This window comes from Acomys russatus, chromosome 23 (genome assembly GCF_903995435.1).
Source record: "Acomys russatus chromosome 23, mAcoRus1.1, whole genome shotgun sequence".
In the NCBI taxonomy this organism is placed as follows: Eukaryota; Metazoa; Chordata; class Mammalia; order Rodentia; family Muridae; genus Acomys; species Acomys russatus.
Window position 1 is genome coordinate 13,007,382 of NC_067159.1, and position 20,049 is coordinate 13,027,430.

The following is a 20,049-nucleotide window of genomic DNA, read 5'->3' on the forward strand; positions in this document are numbered from 1 at the left end:
AGACAAAAAGAAATACATTGTGAAGAAAATAAAATGTGTTTTCTCTCCTTGTGATGCTCAATGTTTTGTAAGGGGAAAAAGAAGTGAAATATTTGATATTAAATGATATGAATTAAATGAATAAGTTCCTTAGAAAGTGTGGTCATGGCGTAAGTATGTATACTTGGGTATACAGGCACCCACAGAAACTGTCACACCCTAGGCACTACTTGAAGACCATCATGGCTTCAGTGTTCTGTGAATAGCTGAACTAATGAGGACCAATGGGAACAGAACTGGAGATTCTGATGAAAAGACTAAGATTTCATATACCAGGGAACGAAGGCAGAGTTTTTGCATTAAACTAGGAGACCATTGGGAGGGGCTAAACCAGAGGTCAATCTGGTGAAACTAAAATGACAGCAATGATGATGAAGGAAGCATGGTGATTTCAAAATGCATTTAGAAAAAAAAAATCTCTCAGTATTTACAGTGGATCCACTGTGAAGGAAGAAGTAATGCTGGGAATTAAGACTGGCATTTGGTTTTCTGGCTTAAAATAATGGGCAAAGCAGGGACCTGTTCAGACAGGAAAGCTGTGTGGGAAAAAAAAAAAAAAAAACCAGTCAAGAGAGCATGGGACAACTGGGAGAGGGGCAAGGAAGGGAGAAAGAAAAGAAGAGAGGGAGGGAAGGATAGAGAAAAGTGGGTGGGAGGGAGGGGAGGAAGGAAGGACCTGCATGCATGTTCTCCACCACAATGCTTGAGAGAGTTTGCAAAACACAAAATGAATTTATTTATTTATTTATTTTAGAAACACAGAAACACAGGAAGATGTTTCAGCATGTCTCCATCAGTATTAGATCTGAAATGCCATGTGCAGCTCTGTAGCCGAGCTGCTCCCGTGATTGCAGAGGCACTAGCAAATGTTATTACAACAGCATATTCGTTCTTCTCCAAGTTAAAGGTCTGTCAGTATTCCCATTATAAACTCCAATTTTCAGGGGGTTATAACTTGGATATTTTAAAATTACTTCAGGCTGAAACTTGCAGGCAATAAAACATTTTTTAAAAATAGACTCAATGCATTTTTGTCTATCTAGTTAAAATATTGCCTAATTTTTTCTGAGATAAAGTGCCTTTTAGGTAATATATTGTGAGAAAAAAATGCCTAATTAAAAATACTTTAAAGTTTCTGAAGACAATTACACTGATAACAATGTCCCAGTTCATGTACAGATTAGACGTGAGGAATTGCAAATGCTGCAGCAATGTTAAGACATTATGGAGAACTCAAAATATGCATTGCTGTTTTGGATGAATTTCTTTCCTATAAAACCATCTGTAAGTTAGTTATGATATTTCTGAGAAACAAAACATGTTCAAAATTTCACCTTACACAGAGAGATTTCATTACTTTATCTGACAGAATTCAGCTTCAACATTATTGCTCAATTAACAATAAACCACCTTTAGCTTGGCTACAGTACTTTGACTTCCTTTGAGACACGGTCTCATGTAACTGAGGTTGGCCTTTAACTCCCTATGTATCTGAACATGACCCTGATCTTCTAATCTTTCTGCCTGTACCTACCAAGTACTGAGATGACATGAATGCTATACCATGTTTCCTTTGGGTAATAGAGTTAATTGGTCAGTTTCTGAGTGCCAACTTCACCTAAGACATTCAATAAAATCAGTATAGATAGTGCTATAATTTGACTTTAGCTTTGTCCCAAAGGTCTGTGTGGTAAAGGCCTGCTCCCCAAAGTGTCTTCTGCCCTATCCCCTTTGCTAGACCTCTGATGGGGGAAGGGAGCTGCTCTACCACCATCTGATCACAGTCTATCAGGTCTCTTCAGGGTAACCTATATCCTCTTCCTCTGTGTGCCCACAAGGCTGCCCCACAAAAGAGCAGTGATCAAATTACAGGCATCAGAGTTCCTGTCAGAGGCAGTCCTCTCTGGCCCCCCTCCCCACACACGTGAAGAATAAGCTGTCCATCAGCTATGTCTGAACAGGGGTCTAGGTACTCAGCATGCACTGCCCTTTGTTGGTGCATCTGTTTGTGCAGGGCGCCTGGGTCCAGATCCTCTGGTCTTTGTGATCTCCCTGTGGAGCTCCTGACCCTTCCAGGTCCTTCCATCTGTCCCCCCTTCCATACAACTCTCAATTTATCTTTGTGTACGTACGGGTCTTTGCAGGCATTTAACTCTGTGCACCATGAGTGCGTAGAAGAGGGTGTCAGAATCTCTGGGAGTGGAGCAATGGACAGTTGTGAGTTACCAGTGGGTGTTAGGAATTGAACTAGGGTCCCCTGTTAGAGTAGCAAGTGCTCTTAATTGCTGAACTCAAACTCCAGCCCCATTATAGAACTCTTAAGAGGCCAGACCCACGAGACCCACAGAAAGGTATTCAGGTCACTGGGAGCATGGTCCTGAGGGGGTAAATCCCTTCCTCTTTCTTTTTTTCTTATTTTTTTTTTCACATTTCATGAGATGAGCAAATTTGTTTTGCTATATGCTGTTACAATGATATAGTAATGGGCCCAAAGCAAGAGGGCCAAATGGCCTGAGCTCTCAACCTTCAGTCAAAATAAGCCCTTTCCTCTTTGTAAGTTGATTATCTCAGTTATTTCTCCTGTGAACAGAAGGTGACTAACTCAGCCAGGAAATCTGACTGAAGTTACAAAAACACTCTCTTCCCTTGTGAGGAACATTAAGAAACACGGAAAATGCTACAGAATCAAAACAATCAAGTGTTTCATGCCAGAGACGACAGGGATGTACTGCTGAGTAGGAAAACGTTCTTCCTCTAACAGATAACAAAGCCAAAGGAGAGAGGAACACACCACGGATTAGAAGGGATGCAGGGCAGTGCAGGCCTGGGAAGGCCTTCTATACAAGGTGAGGAGATGCTCAACATGAAAGCCAGCAAGAAGCAGGCTCTTTGGTGGCTGGACATGGAGGGGAAGAAGAGCAGATGGGTAACGGAGAATGACATTTATTAGGATGAGATCAGCACAACTTTTAGGAATTGAGTCAGAGCTGCTCTATAGATGACATTGTCAGGGCCCCTCTCAAGTGTTTCTCACAAGTGTGTGAGCTGTGTATGTGTGCACATTTTTATGAATGTGAATAGTTAGCTAATATGGTTTAATTAGTTAGGTGCAATGCAAACTCTCCTGAATTAGCTCTTCATTAAGAAAATTCCTGTTGGGGGAACTGTTCATAGGGGCTTCTCTGTAGTGATAAAAGTATTCTAGTCTAATATCATAAACAAAACAACTGATAATATAAAGAAAGAAATTGTAAAAACAAACACAGCACTGGCAGTATAAGCTAAGTGACTTTTTGTATAAACTGCCTTTCCTGTTTTATTTGGATAACACATTCTTGATTATAAGTAGATTGAAAGAAACTTCCATATATACTAATGGCCAAGAATAGTCGCTAAGACGATGTTCAGAATAATGTGGGTTCTGGGGAATCCAAGCACTCCTCCTTACGCTGGTGTGCTGAGTACTTCACCCGTTAAATTATTCCTCTAGCCCCACATACATAATTCCTTTTTTAAAAATTTAAAAGTTATTGTTATTATTATCATAGAGTGTGTATGCGAGTGTGATGTGATGTGATGTGGTGTGTGTGTGTTGTGTGTGTGGTCTGTGTCGGGGGGGGGGTATTGGCACGTATAGTATGTGTGTGTACTGTGGTATGTAGTGTGTGTGTCAGTGTGTAGTGTGTGTGTGTGTGTGTGTGTGTGTGTGTGTGTGTGTGAGTCTGGGAGGTGGAGGTGAATACTACTGTATACATATGTGGAGGTTTGAGGACAGCTTTTGAGAGCTGTTCTTTGTTTCTCGAGATCAAACTCTAATACTCAGTCTCTCACAGCAAGTGTTCAGTCCCCTGTCTCTGCCTTTTCTCATATGCAGCGTTGTTTTCCTCCTATCTTATCTGTTATTAAAATGTATGCTTCTGAAATGCTGCGATATCTTGTAAAGAACAGTAATCCAACTGATGCCAACAGGCAAAACCTGATTGTGGCCAATAAATGCATTCTGTAGTTTCATATTGAAAATAAAAGAATCTTTACTTCAAAATGTTATATTTAGATATAATTAATATTTACGTCCTATGGATTTAAATATTTAGGATTAAATCCTAAATTGTAGAATGTAGGATAAATTGAAAACCTTTCTCTTACGCTTGACAAGTAAACATTTTATTTTAAAATTATTATTAAATCTTCAGGAACTTTCTTACAAAGTATTTTAATCATATTCATTCCTCACTCCTCCCAACTCCACCAGGTTCCATCTCCTCTTTTCACTTCCTCTGAGACTCTTGTCTCCTCTTCTATTACCCTCATTATAAATTAAATATAACCTACCAGTATGATTTCCAACTACATTTTAAATACCTACCCTTATACTCCCACTCCACAACAAAGCCTTTTGGCTGCAGACAGAAACCTTTGTTGAAAGCCACAGGTGCTCAACATGCCGAGAGCGCCTGGCAGTGGGGTGCCCAGCCCTAACTGATACATGTTCAAATCAATTGTTATACTCACCCACACTCTTCTTTGAGTAACCCCTTGAGGCAAGTTTCTGATGCCTGTACACCCATAGGTGTCAGGACATCTACTGCAGCATGGTTGTCTTACCAGAAGTCCTTGACTATCACTTCCCAGAAAACATCAATTGGCAATAGACTCTCAGTTAGGGGTAGGGGCTTGTGGGAAATGGTTTCCTAACCAGAAAAGAAATTTTTAAGAAATAGATTAATTCATTGCAAATAATAAAAGCACATTATTTCTTTGTTTTGTTTATTTTTTTGAGACAGATTATTGTTGGCTCTGTTTCTTAACAATTAAACTTTATTATACAACTATCTTACACAAGAGGGAAAAAAGGTTAAAGGGAAACAAGAGTGAACCTTCCGGTATCCGTTCCATAGGATGGGTCCCTAGGTGTCTTTGGCCTGCGCGCTGGTCTGGCCTGTTCGCTAATCCTTTTCCCGACCCACGTGCGCTCAAACCCAGTCTGAACCTGCTGCTCCTCTTGACCTTTCTGTCTGTCTCTCATGTCTGGTCTCCTCCCATCAAGGGTTGTTGAGAAACACAATAGTCCAGGTGGAGCCCCCCAGCCGGGCTTCCTGAATTCCAGGCCTAGGATGGCTCCACCCAGTCTATCTCAAGGTTAATCTCAGGGAGTGTCCGTGGTGTGTCCAAGGGCAAAGCCCGCCAAGGCTGCTTTCACCTGTGACAAAGCTTATACTCCTTCCCACCGAGCATCTCTGTGCAGCCCTTGCTGTCCTGGACTTACTTTGTAGGCTAGTGTTGAACTCAAAGGTCTTCCTGCCTCTGCTTCCTGAATGCTGGGATTAAAGGCGTGTGCCACTACACCTGCCTTGTATATTATTTCTTAATGGCCAAAAATTATGTGTTAAAATAGTATAATTAAATGAAGATCATATACCACAGATGATGGAAAACTCCTAGAAATCAAAGGGCCCATACTAGATAAAAATACAATGAGAATATATCTGTAGAAAAGGAAACACAACTGGCTATTGTTTTTAAATATCTATATTATTAGTATTACCTATTAATATTTATTATCAAGTCTATAATTATTATTACTTCAGTAAAATCGGCTAGCAATCAATTAAGACACAGGCACTTGTTATATTTTAAAATAGCCTTAGTTAACCAGGGGCAGGGCAGATATCAATCCTCTATTGCTCATAGTGGGACATGCTTGTCATGTGATATATGCCCCAATCCCATGCCATCTATTTCTAATAACTTCTATCAAGCTACCTCCCATCCACAATCCCAAATACTTGCTAATGTTCTTCATCTGGGTTGGATTCTCCATCCACGCTGGCCATGTGCTTCTCCTCCATCTAACCCATGGTAGCCCTCTTCTCTTCTCTCTCCTCTAGGGACCCTTGGGTCTTCCTCTTCTCCTTTTATCCTTCCCAGGATCTCTCTCTCTCTCTCTCTCTCTCTCTCTCTCTCTCTCTCTCTCTCTCTCTCTCTCTCTCTCTCTCTCCCCTTTTGCCTCCCCCCCCCACGCCCCCGAACCTTAGCCATACCTCTATCTTCTCTGCCCTGCCCAGGTGGGATAGCTTTTTATTAATCAAAAAGGTGGGTCACAGAGGCAGCAAGCAGTAATTACTATCAAAATACATTAGACCACTCTCCAACAAATGGCCATTAAATATAAGGAAAGATATTCAATGTCCTAGGATGTAGAGTAATAAAAAAAAAAAAAAAGAAAGAAAGAAAGAAAGAAGAAAATAAAAGAAAAAAGAGGAAACTAGCAGCTTTTACTTATAATGTTCACAAAAAAATGCTTGATAAAATCCAGGTTAGTGACCATCATAGCTACTTTTCTATTGCTGTGATAAGCACCATGTCTATAGTAGCTTGTATAAGGAAGCATTTAATTGGGACTTAAAGTCCATTAAAATTACAGTGGGAGTATGGTAGTGGGCAGGCATGGTGCTGGAGGAGCACCTTAGAACTTACATTCTGATTTATAGGTGGAAGCAGAACATACACTGGGAACAGCTGGCGTCTTTTGAAACCTCAAAGCCCACGCACAATGAAACACCTTCTCCAACAAGTCCATTCAAACATATGAGCCTATGTGGGTCTTTCTCATTCAAACGACTACAGTGACACTGGCCAACAAGCTCTCCTAAAAGGAAATAAAGGTAATATGAATTATGGGGGCTTTTCAGAAAGCAATCTGCCATGATTCATGAAAGGTGAGCAAATACTTAGGAAAGACTAGCTTAAGATGGGCAAACACAGCAGCTCATGAGGTATGGTGGTTTGAAGAAGAATGTCTCCCATAGCCTCATATATATGAATGTTTGGTTCTCAATTATTGGACAGATAGCAAAGATTAGGATTTATGGCCTTGTTGGAGAAGGTGTGTCCTTGTTGGAGGAGGTTTGTCACTGGGGGGTGAGCAATGAGTATTGAAAAATCCACGCTGGGGCCAATGTCTACTCTCTGCCTGCTACTTCTCCATGACCCAGTCTGTCTGTCTGCCATGATGATGATGGAATAATCTTCTGAAAGTCTAAGCAAGGTTCCAACTAAACACTTAAAAAAGAAGAATTGACTTGTTCATGGTGTCTCTTCACAGTAACTCTAACTAAGAAATTAGGTATGTAGTATGTGGTTACTGATTTCTTGAATGCAAAAGAGGACTCTGTGTTTTCTATATTTGAAGAGAGTCACTGTCTAAGTAAGGAAATAAAATTATTTTAGGAGATAATAGTTGTTGCTACTTGGAAAAGAGAAATGGTGAGACAGTAAGTAAATTTGCTGTTGGAGAACATGATATCACATGGTTTATAAAATTCAGAAATAATCAGTCAAGAGATATGATATATAAGGTAACATACATAATTATACATACAGATTTATATTTGTACAACATGTGAAATTATACTACAAGTACATAGTTTCTTTATGTCAAGGTTAAAATACTTATTATATTCAGAAGGCAATAACTATTGACATCTTCCTAGTAGGGATGTCAAGATAATAATATAAATTTGAGAGTCATCAGCACTTAAATGGTAGACTAATAAATTTATAAGACAAAGTTGGGTATGATGATGCACATCTTCAGTCTCCACACTTGTGAGGGCAGAGGCAGGTGAATCTCTGTGAATTCAATGCTATCCTGGTCTACATATTTCCAGGCCATCCAGAGCTACGTAGTGAGACCCAGTCTCAAAACAGACAAACAAAGAACAGCAACAAAAATTAAGTCATGGGACTCAATAAAATCATCCAGAAGATTGAGAGAAGAGGGGAGTATAGTTGGTGGTAAGCAAAGATTGCAAATATTATCTACCGATAGAACCTTAGTTGAATAGGCATATTATCAATCGCCATACTGCTTTCAGTAAGAATAAGTTATATGTGTATCTATTAACATCTTGTGATATTTAACGTAAGTTCCTTAAACTGAACTATAACCCAACACAAATGACTGAATATATGTACATTTTTGTGAAATTTACATAAACATATACTTACCTATTAGAAGATAAACTTTGAACTGTAAAGAGTAGAGTATAATTAATATTTCTCCTTCAAATTTCATTTCTATTTGTGCTTTATTACTACAGCTTAAAGATCATAGGTTTTGGGGAGATGGTTCAGTGGATAAAAATGAGCAGTGTGTAATATTATACAAGCAGGAGGATCTGAATTGGGATGCCCAGAACCCATGTAAAAGCTGGGAAGATGTGACAACTGTCTATCATGGAGATGCAAGATCCCTGGAGAACGCTGCCTAGTTAGACTAGCCTGAATTGTATTAAAGTAACTTTAATTCTCCTGATGTTATTGCCACCTCAGAGGTTTACTGCCTCTGTCTGCTGAAACAGGCCTAGTCCTGGAAGCTTCTAGCCTTTGTACAATCTAATCTAGGCTTAGGCTCTTTTCAGCATCTGAGACTAAACTGCTGAATAAGCTCACCCTTTCTAGCTCTTTCTGAACTCTGGCTGGCTGGATCAACTCAGCTTTTCTGGCTCAAACTCTTCTCCAGGACAACTGATTCCATCTGGCTTCTCTCTTGGTTTCTCACTGAATTGCTCTGCTTTGCCTCAAGCTAGCTCTAGTAATGTGGACTAATCTTTTCGCTCTTTCTCATTCTCTTGATTGTTCTGTCTTCACCTGTCTCTATAACCATCTCAGTAAAAGTACCCCCTCTTTCTTTCTTTTCCTGTAAGCCGCTCTTAAATCACCTCTCTTTCCCCTCTGTTCTCCTAGAAGTTTGTCATCCTATTCTGTCAAATCTTTCTCTGATTTGTCACTTTTTCTGTCTCTCAATTAGACATCACTTTAAAACTCTGTTACTTCCTTTTATGAACTAACTTTACCTTTATTGCTTAGAACTGAAGGTGTGTGCTAAGGGTAGTGTCTACATTCCTGACAGAGTAGTCATGTTGTTGGATTAAAATTCTTCTGTGGAGTTTCTAGCTCAGGCTCAGAGTGGGGTCAGAAAAAGCCCTGCCTTAATAAAATAAAGGGGAGAGTAATTGAAGAATATGCTTGACATCAATTTTTGGGCTCTACAAACATATGCATACAAATGTTAACATGCATATATGTATATAAACACACTAGAATATATATATATTAAAAATATAATAAAATTTCACACCACAAAGATTTGGTATAAAATAATGAAAATTGAATAATGATGTCCTATTAACAATTATAACCCATATATCTCTTAATAATATCACTTTAATATCTTGAAATTACTATTTACATGGATGGTAGAGTTAACATATAATTATGGGGACAATTTTACTTTGTTTAGCGGAATTTGGCCATTTTTTTCTGTATAAATACTTACCATTTGGAAGATGTATCATGCTTTTCTTGGTCCCAGTATCATGGAATGAATTTGTATATGATCTTTTCACAAAATAATTACAACATTTAATAACTTTACATCCCAATTGAAGCTTCCCCTTTCTTCTCTTCTCCTAGTTCCTCCCACACAGCTCAGTTCCCTTGAAGCCATACCCCAACCTTCTCCTTAGAAAAGGGGAGGCCTCCCATGGATATCATCCAACCTTCTCATGTCAAATTGCAGTAGGACTACATACTATTGTGGCTAGACAATGCAGCCCAGTGAGGGGAAGGATCCAAAGTCAGAGACAGGCCCTGCTCCTGCTCTTAGGAATCCCACTTGAGAGTCAAGTTGTACAACTGTTACATGTGTGTAGAGGGACTTGTCTTATCCCATTCATGCTCTCCATCTGGCCATTCAGGCAGTTAGTTGATTCTGTGGGTTTTCTTGTGGTGTCCTCCACCTCTCTGTCTTCTTTAATCCTTCCTCCTTCTCTTCTAGAGGATTCCCCAAGTTCTACCTAATGTTTGGCTGTGGGTTTCTACATCTGTTTCCATCAGTTGCTGGGTGAAGCCTCTCTCAAATGACAGTTAAGCTAGGCACCTGTCTGCAAGTATTTCAGAATATGGTAATAGTGTCATGGATTCTCTCTCTTTCTTGCCATGGGTCTCAATCTGGGCCAACCATTGGTTGGCTATTTCCTCAATTTCTGTTCTGTCTTTGTCCGTGCACATTTTGTAGGCAGGACAAGTTGTGGATTGAAGGATTTGTGGCTGGGTTGGTGTCCCAATCCCTCCACTGGACATCTTTTCTAGTTACAGGAGATGGCCATTTCAGGTTCTGTATCCCCCATTCCTGGGAGTCTTAACTTGGGTCACCCTTAAAGATTCCTGGGAGTTTTCATTATCCTAGGTTTCTAGCTTGTTCCTTATCAAAATGCCCAGACACTGTAAAATCACCTTGGCTGAAGATTCAAGGAAAGAGATGATAATTTAATTCTATTACAAACAGCACATATCCTGGTGGTTTCTAATTCCATCTTGTATTCAAATCCCTTTGTTGTAATTGCTGTCATTCTCTCCTTGTTTTCTTCTAATTATTCTGACTAGAGAAAATTTTCAATTAATCATGGACTGCATATTTAATCTTAGGATTTCCCAAATCCTCTCTTTAAAATTCTATCTTTTACTGTGTATTCATAACCACTTAAATGTTTCCTATTTTTGACTAGATGATGAATGATGGTAGATTAAAAAGTTCCCATTAAAATAGACAGATTGGTATTTTTATAAAATTTTTGATGAAAAATCTTATGTTAATGCATATATAGAATATATTTTTAATCATGTATGAATCTTAATCCTTACTCTATCAGCATATATATCTAGAAGTAAAAGAATCTATAATTTGTTTTTATAAAGTTTTATATAATTACTATGTTAATGTTACATATAATTACAATGTGTAGTCTATGATAAATCTTGTGTTTTAAAAATAAATCTTAATATTGCTCTACTCTATACCCCAAATTATTAATTGCACATATAATGTGAAAATGTTTGTTTATTGACAATAGAAGATTGAGTACTTCTGATACATAAGAATCCTCAGTCTAGGAAATAAGCTAAAAGGGCTTTCAACTTCTAGGCCAGCTTGACTATAAAGTATAGGAAGATGTTATCTCAAAAGATGATAGAGAGAGAGATAGAGATAGAGATAGAGAGAGAGAGAGAGAGAGAGAGAGAGAGAGAGAGAGAGAGAAAATGATTGCTATATATCAACATAAACAGCACTAGATTAAGGGTCTAAGTGCAGATGTATAAACAGATACTTTCTGGAAAACCTTAAGATAATGGTGCCTGAGAGTAAGCTGTGCAATGGGGATATTAATCCTAACTTCAAGCTCCTCTGACCCCAAGATGGTTTTAATGTCACTGGAAAAACGCTACTGTCATTGAATTAATCTGTCCACCTGCCTCCGAACTCAGCTATCTAAACTCAGCTATTTTCCTTCTGTGTTTCAGCGCTCAAGAGCTTGTATTCTTCCTTCCTTAGTCACTTCTCTGGAAAACAATGAAATGTACAACTAGCTTTCCACTCCCCTTCCCTTCAAGAAACTTTACACTGACAAGCTCCAGAAACCCAATGTAATTTCAAGTTAACTTTAGTTTTTGAAAATTGAACAGAACCCAGAATACTTTGCTACAATATATGTTTACATAAAAATAGACTAAAATCCATTGGTTATTAGAAACAGATCAGGAGACGTGGAAGTTGATTGAGGTGATATTATTTCCATCTTTAATATTTGAGGCTGAAAAGCAATGACCACTGGACACAAACGTCCCTTGTGTCTGAATGCATAAAGCCTTAGAGGAAAGCATCTCATGCTATGTCCACAGATTCTTTCCACTGTGTCTCTTCAGCCACAGTCTCATCTTAGAATTGCATATTAGAGCAAGTTCAATAGGTTTTATTTAACATCTCACTGGACATCATGTTTCTTATCATATTGTTGTGGATGTCTTGGAACTGGAGTAACAAATGGTTGTGAACCAAAATGTGGATGCTGGGAATCGAATCTGGATCCTCTGCAAGAGCTCGTAACCATTGGGCCACCTCTGTAGTCTGTGATTCATCTTTAAAACTCTTTAGTTGACTGAACCATTTCACGTATCTTCCCCAACAGATTTTATGATGAATGTAATTATAAGAGGTTCCAAAAGATAAACATTATGTTACTGGTCATGTGCTAATATTAAAAATCCTTTTATTGTTAAATTCAAATTCCCTCAATATCTTTTTCTACAAATACATATAATATATATATATATATATATATATATATATATATATATAGAGAGAGAGAGAGAGAGAGAGAGAGAGAGAGAGAGAGAGAGAGAGATGTAGTCTAATTATACCATATCTTTCTGATCTTTTAGATATTTTGATATATTTTTTAAAATGTTTAGAAATCTATACCTCTTCTTACTATGATGTGTAAGATTTATTAGGGTCTAGTTTAAGCTTAGAAAAAACAGCTGAACAGTTTTCACATCTTTAGAAATTTTGATTCTACAAAATGTCAACATCTGTAAAACTGGCTAAAATGTCAACATCTGTAAAACTGGATAAAAGGATGGGATCGAACCAGCTACCCACCCAAATGGAAAACCTTTGACAACCATATGTTATTAGAAACAAAGAAGCCATGCTTAGTCTTCAGGTCCTTTGTCTGAATGAAACCTGTTAAAGTCACTTTTATTCGGCTGATTTAATTGTGGCTTACTGCCTCCATTTGCTAACCTACATAGTCCTTGAAGCTTCTAACCTCCGTACAATCTAACCTAGGCCTAGAATGTTTTCAGCCTCTGAGATTTACTGCTGAATAAACTCACCCTTTCTAGTTTTTCGGAACTCGGCTGGTTTGTTCAACTCAACTAGTGTAGCTCAAACTCCTCTCCAAGCTGACTGGCTCAATTTGGCTTCTCTTAGCCTCTCTTTGTTTTTTCAAGACAGGGTCTATGTGTATAGCTTTAGCTGTCGTGGCTTCACTTTGTAGCCAAGGCTGGCCTCGAACTCACAGAGACCCTCCTGCCTCTGCCTCTTGAATGCTGGGATTAAAGGCGTGTGCCACCTTGTCAGGCTTCGGCTTCTCACTGAATGGCTAGCTCTGCTTGTTTTTTTTTTTTTTTTTTTAAGATTTATTTGCTATGTATACAGTATTCTGCCCAGATGTACACCTGCACACCAGAAGAGGGCATCAGATCACATTATAGATGGTTGTGAGCCACCATGTGGTTGCTGGGAATTGAACTCAGAACCTTTGCGAGAACAGACAGTGTTCTTAACCTGTGAGCCATCTCTCCAGCCCCCCTGCTTGGCTTTAAAGGTACTCTAGCAGTCTGTTTTAATCTTCTGGCCTCTTCTGTCTTCACCTGTGTCTAGTTTGTTCTCTCTTCGACCTGTCTCTATGAAACTCTTCCAGTAAAAACTGCCTCTGAATCCAACGAACTAAACTGCCGTGATCTCAACTCCACTGCACTGCCTCTCTACTCACTCTCCATGAACTGCCCAAGCAGAACTGACTAGAACTCAAGAGATAATGCAAACCCCCGTCTCCTGAGCGCTGGGATTAAAGGCGTGAACCACCACGCCTGAACCTAAGCTTTTCTTTACCTGAAACTAGCTCTATACCAGGCTGACCTTGAACTCTGAGATCTGCTTGCTGGTATCCCGGGATTAAAGGCGTGTCTGCACTTCAGCTTGATCAAATAACCCTAGAAGGTCTTTGCCTTCTTTGACAGAGAAGCCATGCTGTGAATTAAAATTCCTCTATAGAAACTTTTCATCCTCAGAAGTTGTTACTCCATAAAGCCTGTTGCCTTCTGCAGTGCTAGTTCTCCCATTCATTCAGAGGCTTGCTTGGGCTAGTTAGGAATTCAGCCAGAGTCACACTCCAGTCCTCCAAAAGTACTTTAATGCCCAACAGAATAGACCAGGTTACACAAATTAAAAAAAAAAAGTAATATTTATTACAAGTGAGAGCATAAATCATAAACTGGAGCATGGAAATCACACAGAAAGGTGGGAAACACACAGCTGAATATAGATTTGGCTTAGATTTATTTTAGTAGCTGAGGATCACCCATTGAACATGTTTTTGTCTATCATGGAATGGATGAACGCTTTGAAGAATTCTAATTTTATTTATTATTTATTTACTTTGGTTTTTTGAGACAGGGTTTCTCTGTGTAGCCTTGGCTGTCCTAGACTCACTTTGTAGACCAGGCTGGCCTCAAACTCACAGTGATCTGTCTGCCTCTGCCTCCCGAGTGCTGGGATTAAAGGTGTGTGCCACCATGCCCGGCTGTCTAATTTTAGGATATCAGATGGGAAAGGTTTTTACATGTTCACAGTCTCCCTGATGATAGGAACAGGATTTTTGACTCTTGGATAGGCTTAAGGGCTCACAGCTGCCTTTCCAACCTTGCTCAGCACAGCTCAATAATGGGAAGGATTCCCAAGCCTGTGGCCACATGCATTATTACTGGTGTCTTTTTTTTCTCCCCAATGTATCCTAGTTCTCTGAGGGGTGAATGTGCTTAGATAACATGTTGCTGTTGATGAAATTAACGGAGAAACATATATAGAGGTGAGCATGTTGAGGGGTGGGGCCTGTGTTAGTAAATGCTCCCTAGCAGCCAACTCTCCTCAGCTCTGGGTGAACTGTGGGGCTAACAGCAGCGCTGGCAGTAAACAGAACGTTAGGCAGCTGTTTGCAGCAGGTACCTTTCACCTTCTTTTTTTTTTGGTTTTTCGAGACAGGGTTTCTCTGTGTAGCCTTGGCCATCCTGGACTCACTTTGTAGACCAGGCTGGCCTCGAACTCACAGCGATCCGCCTGCCTCTGCCTCCCCAGTGCTGGGATTAAAGGCGTGCGCCACCACGCCCGGCTTAACCTTTCACCTTCTTGACCTCTCTTACCATGTTAGATCCTTAAGACGCCACTCTGCCCAAATGACAAGTTAACTTGGGGGCCCTAGAAAGTGTCACATTTGATTAACTGTTAAGGAAATAAATACAGGGGCAGTCCACATGAGTGCCACCTATGTCAAACTCAGTTATACACTGAAGATGGGTCTTCCATGCAGGTCCAATAGACTTCCTAGTACTCAGCGCTTTCCTCATCATCAAATAATAAAACTCTTGTTACTATTACTGTGGCACGTAGTTTCCGGTTTTTAGCTGAAGTATTAAAGATTCACAGAATGAACGTTAATTTTTGTTTCGGTTTAGGAAGTCAGAGTTGTGCTTAAGTTCTAGTTGCCAAGAATTGGGTCTGTGCCGGGCACAGGGGTACAGAGCAGTTAACTCCAACACTTGAATGGTGGAGGCAGGAACATCAGGAGTTCAAAGTCATCCTCAGCTATAGAGTGAGTTCCAGGCCAGCCTTGTACAATATATGCTCCCACCTCACAAGACAAACAAGAATTATGTATGTAACTTTAGGCAAGTCAACCAATATCTATAGAAATCTTTTCACACAGTGTGTAACATAAAGAATTCATCCTTCCTGACACAAAAACCACCAAAGGTTCTAGCCTACCATTAATCAGGGCCTTTAGTTTCCCTGGTGACGGTGATCCACTGAAGGGCAGAGTTCACGTGAGCATGGAATCCCAAATACCTATTAGAATACATTATAAGTAACTACACTCATCGGTTTAATAAACTAATGAAAAAGGTGGAAACGTTTAGAGGGCTAAATAAATGTAAGCTGAGAGGGAGGCAGGTGAGACTTTACCGTGATGCTTTCTCTAGGGTCTGATAGTGCAGACCTGTAGTCCTAAGGGCTCTAGGTTACCGGTCCTAATCCACATAACACATCAGATAGTGCCCGGGTGTGCACACACCGCAGGCTTCCATCCCTCCCAGATGTCTTCATCCCCAATGGCCACGGTGCTCCTTGGGAACCTTTCATTCTCAGTGGCATACATGGCTCTTCATGTACAGCCATGTTGATACTGTCACAGTGCCTGTAAAAAAAGCAAAGACAAAATGATTATTTATTCTGTAGTAGTTTTGTACACAGCATCAGACTGCTCTAGGTTCGCCTTTTACACGAATTCAGCACCATGGTGCGGAAAGCTCACTTCTAGGTTACTTAACTTTGTCTATCCCCAACTACCTGTGGAGTAGGTGCTACTGTTATCGTCAGTTTGCAGGTGGGCTTTGGAAAGCAGTGGGGGCTGGACTAGTTTGCCTGAAGACACACCGAAGGGCTTGTTTTCTGGCTCCAGAGACCTAGTTTGTTAGCACCATGTTGTGCTTCCTGTTTCAGCTCCTGCATTTGTCTGATTCATTTTTGAGGAAAAAAAAAAAAAAGTAACTAAAATTTTGAAATTTACTTTGCTTGGTCAGGAAAACCCTCCCAAGTTTTAACTGGATTTTCTTTTCTGTGGGTTTTTGGGGGGGGGATTTTATTTCTTGTCCTTATATAAGTATGCAGAAAAGAGGGACCCCACACAATTCTTTTAAATACTAAGGGGATTGTTACAGAAAGTCAGTCAAAATCATCAGCAATCACCCTAAGTGAGAGCTCGATTAAAAACTCAGATGATCCCAAAGGAACTACTTTTTAAACCTCTAAACCAAGCATTTATAAAAGATCTTAAGTATTCTGCTATCAAAATGTAGGTTTTTACTGTACTGCTTGATAGTTTTGTAAAAGTGATGGATTTATATTTGTATGCTTCCTTCAAAATAGAGCCCAGCACATTATTTTAATACTTCAGCAACTTAATATATTTTAGCAATTTAATATGAATTAAAAGAAAAAAAAAAACCAAAAACAGAAGCAAGGTTACAAAAAATAAAATTCAGGAGTACTTAAGAACAGTAATTGTCCACACCTGTTAAGCTTTCCAAAGCTAGAATTCAAAACCATGTTAATCATGTGAGTTGTCCTGACACTGTGTTCTGTAGGAACTGTAACACTTAAGAACTGACACATGAGAAAGGTAACGGCATTATAATAAGCTCATATATGGGACACAAAAAGTCTTAACACCTCAGCTATAAAAAACGAGAATACCATTTTATTTGCCACAGAAATGAGGGAAGAAACGTCAGTGAAATAATTTTGATAACATGACTCACTCTTCATTATAAGCGATTTCCCGAAATTCACAATGTTCACATTTGGCTGAACAACAAAAAAACCCTGTAGACAGGAACTTTTACTAGATGTAAGTAGGGCACACATGTTCCTACCAAATGAGCTTAAATAAAGCGAAAGCAAAAGAGGTGAAGTGTCCGCCTTTGGGTTAGGTTCAGCAACCTTCTGTTATCAGGCTGCTTCGTAGGATTCACAAAAATATTTATTATAAAACATAGACTTTCTCTGCTCAGTCTTAAAAGTAAAAATAAAAATATTCAAAGCCCATACTATGTCACTTTCAGACTTTGTCTCCTGTTACTTTTAGATTTGCCTAGACGATTAAGCCATTTTACTAAGATAAATGCACATCAAATTCGGTATGCCGTGGATTAGGAGTACTGACAACAGGGTTGTTTACAGTACTTCTCGTATACTGACTAACGGGATGAATTTTATTTACAACATAAGAAGGCACAGATTCCATATCCTACAGGCACCTTAGACTTGAAAGAATTTAGACTAAAAAAAAAAAAAAAAAAAAAGCCAAAAACCAAAAACAAAAACAAAAAACAAAACCAGCTCTAAAAATCATATTGGAACTTTCTGAAATCTAATGGGAACATTTTGCCTTTCTTCCCAGCTTCATACTGAGAAGAGGGATGCAGTGTCCAATTGGCTGGTGGACCAATTATAAATTTCCCGACCGCCACCCGAAGTTAAACAAAAGAAATGGAAATACAAGAGTTGGATACTACATGCTTTCCAGGCTTAAATGCCTATTAATAAGCACACCGCATCAGCCCTTGGTCAGGGATGCTCACTTTTTAAATAAACATTGACAGAAGAATGTCCTAGAGTGAAGACTGAAGTCACTGCCTTCTCCAGAAAGGGTGAGGTAAAAGAGACAGATGTGTCCCCTACTTGCATAGATCTCCCTTTCTCTTCTGACCTTCCGAAGAAGGTGGATGGGAGAAAAGGCAACGCTCAGTCCTCCATGGCAAAGTCTTTGGTCTTTTCCTCATGGTCCCCCACTTTGTAACGCAGAAGTACGCGCAGACGCCGGGGGTTGTCCAGGGAGGGCAGCAGGGTGATCTCTCCCGAAATGTCCGTATCTTGTTCCACCGGTACTGGCTCATCCAAATAGAGGAGCGCCTGCTTCCAGTGCGTGGCTGGGTGGAAAGGCGAGGTGGACAGCACCAGGGGTTTCTCCGAGTCCCCTCCAGGAAAGGTCACCTGAAACCAGATGGCAAAACCGTGCAGAGGCGCAGAGCCGTAGCAGCTGCAGCGGAAGCGCCCGCCTACGCCGGTCTCCAGCTCCTGTTCCAGGCCAGCGCGGGCCAGCTCGAGCTGGGCAAAGCGCTGCGGCCGGGCCAGCACGTCCTCGCCGGACAGACCCTGCACCACGATCTCCGAGTGAGCCATGAGGCAACGCGTGGCAAAGCTTTCCATGCAGCTCATATCCACGCCGTAGTGCTGCTTCACCTGGCTCCAGAAACCCAGACGCCATTCCAGCATCTGGTCGCTAATCGGGGCCACGAAGAGCTCCGCGGAAGCCGGCAGGAGGAGACCGCCCTCCTTCAGCCACTTGGTCCGCGCGTGGAGCACGGAGCTCAGCATGGACTCGTGCAGAAGTCCGTAGCCCATCCATTCGCTTACGATGGCGTCCACCTGCTCCGGCAGCTCCACCGTCTCCACCGGGCCCGGCAGGACTTGCACGCGGTCCTCCAAGCCGTTGAGCCGCACCACCTCCCGGGCCTGTTGCCAGATGGCGCTGGCCTCCACAGCGTACACCCGCCGCGCGCCGGCCTGGGCGCAGAAGATGCTCAGAATCCCGGTGCCCGCGCCCACGTCCAGCACGGTCTTGCCTCGCAGCGCGGCCCAGTTCCTCAGGATGCCCAGGCGGTAGGCGTCGGTGCGGACGCGGTCGGCGATCATCTCCTCGTGGACCGAGACGTCCGAGTAGCACGCGTAGTACAGCTGGTCTCGCTCGCGCTTAGTCCTCCGGGGTCGTGGCGGGGCTGCCTCCGGCTCCCCGCCATTTTCCTCCTCAGCTCCCTCCCCTTCTGCGCCGCCGCCCCCCGACTCAAGCTTTCTTTTCTTGACCAGCGACATCTTGGCCCCGGCAACCGGCACCCAGCAGGCCTTGCGCGATGTCGCGCGCGGGCTCAGGGTCCCGGGGGCTGCTGGGATTTGTAGTCCGCGCTCGCCATCCGACTGCACTCCCGAGTCTCTTTGGACTATAGGAAGGACTTCCTTCCTTCCTTCCTTCCTTCCTTCCTTCCTTCCTTCCTTCCTTCCTTCCTTCCTTCCTTCCTTCCTTCCTTCCTTCCTTCCTTCCTTCTTCCTTCCTTCCTTCCTTCCTTCCTTCCTTCCTTCTTTTTGTTGTTGTTGTTTTGTTTTGTTTTGTTTCCTCGAGACAGAATTTCTCTGTGTATACTTGGCTGTCCTGGAATCTCTTTGTAGACCAGGGTGGCCTCGAATTTACAGAGATCTGCCTGCTTCTGCTTCCTCTCAGCGAGTGCTGGGATTAAAGGCGTGAGCCTCTGCTACAGGGCACTTTTGTTCGGCTCATCTAAAGCCTTGACATACTATTTCCCTAGAGCCACTATTATTCCTGGATTCTTTCAGTTCTTGCTCTTTTCTTTTGCCCCTCAGCCTCTTGTTTTCACCTATTCTTGAAGCAGACACATCCACTTACATGTGCCTGCCTCTGCTCCCCTCACAGAATCCCCACCACCTCTACTGAATTATGGTGACACAGTTCTTGTGCCTTTCTTGATACTTGAAACTCATCAAGCTCTCTTTTCTAACTGTACTTTAGGCTACAAAGAGAGCGTGAGTGGAGCAAAGTGAAAGACTAACAATACAAAGTCTTGGTTCTGAGTCCAAAGTGATTCCCAATGCACTGAGAGATCTAGGCCAAGCAGATGAACTGGTGGGGCCATCAAATGTCCTTTGACCCACCATTGTGTTTCTTGAGAATAGTTTACTTGGCCTTGAGTCCTGTT

General features: G+C 41.2%; 1 protein-coding gene across 2 annotated transcripts; it reads right to left on the reverse strand.

The window, feature by feature from the left end:
- Nucleotides 1-15,766: 15,766 nt before the first annotated feature.
- On the reverse strand, nt 15,767-19,186 carry Prmt6 (protein arginine methyltransferase 6). 2 transcript variants are annotated; one of them, XM_051165767.1, is made up of 2 exons: nt 17,963-19,186; nt 15,767-15,917 (listed from the first exon to the last, which is right to left on the reverse strand). In XM_051165767.1, exon 1 carries the CDS (start codon nt 19,151-19,153, stop codon nt 18,026-18,028), a length of 1,128 nt encoding a protein of 375 aa, XP_051021724.1. In that variant the 5' UTR covers nt 19,154-19,186; the 3' UTR covers nt 15,767-15,917; nt 17,963-18,025. The 2 variants fall into 2 exon arrangements, with proteins under 2 accessions (XP_051021724.1, XP_051021723.1); XM_051165766.1 differs by having other exon boundaries at nt 17,863-19,186.
- Between the last annotated feature and the right edge of the window lie 863 nt (nt 19,187-20,049).